The 5,288-nt window shown below is 34.8% G+C and overlaps 1 protein-coding gene across 2 annotated transcripts; it reads left to right on the top strand.

Moving 5' to 3' along the window:
• Positions 1 to 1,289: 1,289 nt before the first annotated feature.
• LOC108468200 (probable GABA transporter 2) lies at positions 1,290 to 4,528 on the top strand. Of its 2 annotated transcripts, none has more exons than XM_017769087.2 (7): positions 1,290 to 1,616; positions 1,692 to 1,922; positions 2,370 to 2,413; positions 2,652 to 2,838; positions 3,333 to 3,463; positions 3,542 to 3,778; positions 3,853 to 4,528. In XM_017769087.2, exons 1-7 carry the CDS (start codon positions 1,532 to 1,534, stop codon positions 4,240 to 4,242), a joined length of 1,305 nt encoding a protein of 434 aa, XP_017624576.1. In that variant the 5' UTR covers positions 1,290 to 1,531; the 3' UTR covers positions 4,243 to 4,528. The 2 variants fall into 2 exon arrangements, with proteins under 2 accessions (XP_017624576.1, XP_017624575.1); XM_017769086.2 differs by having other exon boundaries at positions 2,316 to 2,413.
• Positions 4,529 to 5,288: the final 760 nt, after the last annotated feature.

Raw genomic sequence — 5,288 nt, 5'->3', positions numbered from 1 at the left:
TACAACATGCATATTATTATACGTGTAATATTATGTCGACTTATTATTTTCACATACAAAAATCATATCATTGTAGTTAAAGGATTTAAACGGCTACCAATTGAGTTAAGAATGACATTTGAGAAGAATAGGAACTAAATTGATGAGTTATCGTAGTATAGATAGTCTTAATAAATTTAAATGCTATTGTTTTACATGGATTAAAATTGAGAAAATTATAGTATAAGGACTAAACCTGTAAGTGATGCAAAATTTGACCTTTACAATCTATAATCTATAATTAATAACAATAAAATAATTATATAAAAGTAGCGTTAACAAACTAAGCTCGAGCCAATATGAGCTTGAGAAAATCCAAGCTCGAAAAAATCGGAACTAAAAAAAAACCTAAGCTCAAGAAAGCTTGATTTTGCAATGTTCAACCCCCTAAACCTATTTAGATCGAGCTCGAGACCAATCCCATTCAAAACTCGAAAAAAATTTGATTAATCTCTAAGGCTATCTTTGTTTCATTGAAAATGACTTTTGAAAAATGGATTAACTTTTTGAAAAAATTGATATCTTTTAGTAAATTTTCTTGAAATCATTTGGTAAAAGTTAATATTAGTGAAACAAACAATGCATAAAAATATTTGTTATAAAATAAAATGGAAACATTATATTTTGACAATCACAACAATTTATTTTTATAAAAGATAATATTTTATAACAATTGATATCATATATAAACTTAATAATAAACAATTACTCATTGAAACTCAATTTAAATTACATATATGAAAATAAAAATAATATATTAAAGTTGAAAGAGATAAATAAAATAAAATATAATTTTTAAAAATACTTAAATTTATACAATTAAAATATTGGTTTGAAACAGTTAGATATCAACACTTTCCTAAATTCTTTTGAAGAAACTTTCCTCGTAATACAACTTCTAACTACAATTTAAGATTTTAATTTAATTATAAAAATTTTCTAATTGTTTTAAATTTAATTGCGAATAATGTTGAGATTTATTTTAATTTTGATAAAATAATATAATTATTTGGAAATGTATTTTTATAAGGGCTAAATTTTAGGATCCACGTTCCAAAGAAATGCAACTAGTTTTTGTAAGATCTCGAATTCCATAGTCACGGAAACCAAGGAAACTTCTTGTATAGCCGACTCCCGGTAGGCTGTAGGAAAATAGAGAAAATAAAAAGACCAAAAAACCCTTACCTATCACCATATTTAATTCACACTTGGGTAGGCAGTCAGGTAATTTTCTCATACGAATTAATACAGAACCACAAGCAACATTGAAGACCTGTTGATTTTATATTTAGACGAACACATTCTATCACCCCCTTGTATGATGAATGATGATGTTTGTTCACTAATTTAGTGGATTCTTTTACGTCCTCGGGCGGCTAAGCTAAGCTCTCCCTTCATCGGGTCCTCCTTCCCCACGTGGTGGTTGCTACCGTGCGTTACTTCCCATAATAAATTAACCCTTCTTCTTCTTCTTCTTTCAGAGGCACAATTAATGGCGGAGCCTCCAGAACGAGACCCGTTCCCGGAGTTCCGCCTGGATTCTGATGCCGGAGCTACCTTTGTTCTTGAATCAAAAGGTGAAGAATCAGAATCAGAATCAGAGCAAAATTATAAAGCCATGATATAACCAAATCGTTTTTTTTTCTTTATAGGGAAGTGGTGGCATGCGGGGTTTCATCTGACGACGGCAATAGTGGGGCCGACAATTCTGACACTGCCGTACGCGTTCAGGGGACTAGGTTGGGGCCTGGGTTTCTTATGTTTAACGGTTTTAGGATGCGTCACTTTCTACTCTTACTATCTCATGTCCAAGGTGCTTGAGCACTGTGAAAAAGCCGGCCGCCGCCATATCCGCTTCCGTGAACTCGCCGCCGACGTTTTAGGTAGCGACCGACATAAATTTTCCTTTATTTCGGTCATGCAATATTCGTTCCGTGTTAGCCGGTTGCATTTTCGCTTGCGGTTCAGTATTCATTTTCAGTAATTATTAGATTTTGTAAAGCGTAGAAGTTGGATCACATATAAACTAATGGAAAATGATTACTGTCTTACAGTGACATTCCAAGTTCGATGATATCATTCCTAGAATAAAAAGAAGGTTGACTTTTTTCCATTTCGATTTTGGCAATTCACATTATACAAGTTGTATACGTGTCTTTAGCTAATAGGTTAGGATAGGTGATTCTGAAAGAGTTCTTGCAATTAGGACAGAACTGAACCCAGTGTTTAGTTCCGTGGTTAAAGATGTTAAAAGGAGACGCCAATGTTTCATGCAGGGTCTGGTTGGATGTTTTATTTTGTTATATTCATCCAAACCGCTATCAATACAGGGGTTGGCATAGGGGCAATTTTGCTTGCGGGGGAATGCCTCAAGGTATGGTCCTCCAATCCATCTATTAATTCCATTTGGAAGTTATATGAGCTATGAATATGACATATAATAGCAACTTCGATCTCATCAAATACATTTGAAAATTAAATTTCCATCTTCTAGCATGGTCCAATGGCTAGCTCTAGTTCGAAGATGTGACTTGAATATGGGGTAAAATTGGGTCATTTATTGCTATTCTTTTATGTTTTTCTAATTTTGCCTGTTTTTGGTTTTTGGAAAGATCATGTATGAAAACCTTTCTCCAAATGGATCATTGAAGCTGTATGAGTTTATAGCAATGGTGACAGTGGTGATGATAGTTCTCTCTCAACTTCCTTCCTTCCATTCCCTCAGACATATCAATTTTGCTTCCCTTATTCTCTGCTTGGGGTACACTTTCCTTATGGTTGGTGCTTGTATTAATGCAGGTACAGACTCCATTGACCTGCTTCCAAATCTTGGTTTATAGGTTCTTATGTTAGCCTGGTAGGGAAAAAGAAAAAAAAAAAACATAAACAGGATTCAATACTTGGTCCAGACTGCCATCACTTTTTCTTGTTTGAAGCAGAAGTGCAGATAATTTGACTAGTTTTGATTTCATACTGACATGCATGTGAAGTATTCAATGTTGTGCTGAAGGTGTCTCCGAATCCGACACATTTTTAACATCAAGCTTAATTCAGGCCCTACCAATGTTAAACAGAGGATAAACACACTTTTAATGGCCAGTTACTTACAATGTTTTCAATGTAAATTTATTCAATAATATAGTGGTTAAATTTCTGTCTTTTGTGTTAAAGACTGTAATAGTTTCCACCATTGTTTATGCGCAGAATTCTCTTTATTTATTATCAGTGTTGACACACACATTCATACAGCTTCATTAGTGGATTGAATAATCTTTAATAATTTTTTACTGCAGGTCTCTCCAAAAATGCTCCTCCTAGGGACTATTCCTTGGACCCTTCAGTTTCATCAAGGGTGTTTAGTGCTTTCACTTCTATCTCCATAATAGCTGCAATTTTTGGGAATGGCATACTTCCTGAAATACAAGTAATTTCAACTCTTATAATTTGATTTGAACGTTATGAGTAGTGGAAACATTCTGAAAACACATTCTCATTGTTATAGGCTACTTTGGCTCCACCTGCTACAGGAAAGATGGTGAAAGGACTGCTAATGTGTTACACCGTAGCCTTCCTTACATTCTACTCAGCTGCAGTCTCCGGATATTGGGTTTTTGGCAACAAATCTAACTCAAACATTCTTAAAAGCTTGATGCCTGATGAAGGACCTTCTTCGGCTCCAACCATAGTTCTCGGCCTCGCTGTTGTCTTCGTTCTCCTCCAACTCTTAGCTATTGGCTTGGTAAGCCATTCATATGCTCTCTTTTTTCATTTCCATAGCGTTGAGGTAACTTTCTTTCTCCGATTACAAAACAGGTTTATTCACAAGTTGCTTATGAGATCATGGAAAAACAATCAGCTGATGTGAAACAAGGGATGTTTTCCAAAAGGAACCTTATCCCTAGGCTAATACTTCGGTCACTGTATGTGATATTCTGTGGGTTTATGGCAGCAATGCTCCCTTTCTTTGGTGACATTAGTGGCGTCGTTGGTGCCATCGGCTTCATCCCGTTAGATTTCATCCTCCCTATGCTTCTTTATAACACGACTTATAAGCCTTCAAGGTCAACCCTCACCTACTGGATCAATTTGTCCATCATTGTTGTCTTCACAGGTGTGGGAATCATGGGTTCATTTTCATCTATTAGGAAATTGGTTCTTGATGCCAACAAGTTCAAGCTTTTTAGCAGTGATGTGGTTGACTAACCAGAGATCATATCGCTTAAAAGCTCAGGAAATTCTGCTTCTTAAAGGCAAGAAGCATTGTTTCCTTTGTTGTAACCAAGTGTAACTTGTCCCCATAAATGAGTTACCATAATTTAGATAATCAATGTGTAGTTAACCCCTGAAATTTATCACATTTTTCAATTTGGTACTTAAAAGAACAAAACTTGGCAACGAAAGACAAAAAGAGACAAAGGCAGTGCTATGTTGATGTTGCAGTGCCTGGTTGACAATTAATAAAATTGGTTGACAATTTGCTGCATAAAAATACTATTTATTCAATAATCTAAAACTTGTATTTTAGCTTTCACTTCCCCATTAATTTATTCTTAAAAGTGCAGCTGACTATCTTCATCAAATCAAAACAATTTCCAATGAACTTGCTACTGCTGGTTCACCAATATCCTCAGAAGAATTCAGTCAAAATTCTCAACGGTTTTGGCCCTGAATTTCGACAAGTTTCAGCCTCTATCCGTACTCGCAGCATACCAATTCAAGACGAAGAGATGCTTGAAAAACTCATGGACCATGAACTAGTCCTTCGACTTGAAGGAAAACATACTTCCTCGCCAATAATCGTTACCGTAGGTAACAGAACCAATGGATGTTGTATTGCTTCTCGCAACAACAAACAAGCTTCACAATCACCATAGCGGACAATAGGATCCTAGCCCCCTTCAACACACCTAACTAATGGCAATCTTTGTCATCTTATCAACAACGACCCATTTGTCAGCTTTATGGCGGTTATACACACAGTTTCAAAGTAGAACTAGAATCATGACATGCTTCGAGTTTTGCTATTCCGAATTTTTTTATCGTATAAATAGGACTAGCTTGAAATTTAGTACAGTTTCAAGATATTTAAAATTTGGATGATTTTTAGATTAAAAAAAGAAACATGAGGAAAAAATAAGAGAGAAATTGAGATAAAAAAAAGGGAAAATAATAAAATAATGGGAAAATAATTTAAAATATCAAAGTAGGTGTGTTTGATCTGGAAAGTTTTCAACTAATAATATTTTAAA

The sequence above is a fragment of the Gossypium arboreum genome, chromosome 1 (genome assembly GCF_025698485.1).
Source record: "Gossypium arboreum isolate Shixiya-1 chromosome 1, ASM2569848v2, whole genome shotgun sequence".
Lineage (NCBI taxonomy): Eukaryota > Viridiplantae > Streptophyta > Magnoliopsida > Malvales > Malvaceae > Gossypium > Gossypium arboreum.
This window is presented reverse-complemented; position numbering and strand designations above follow the sequence as displayed.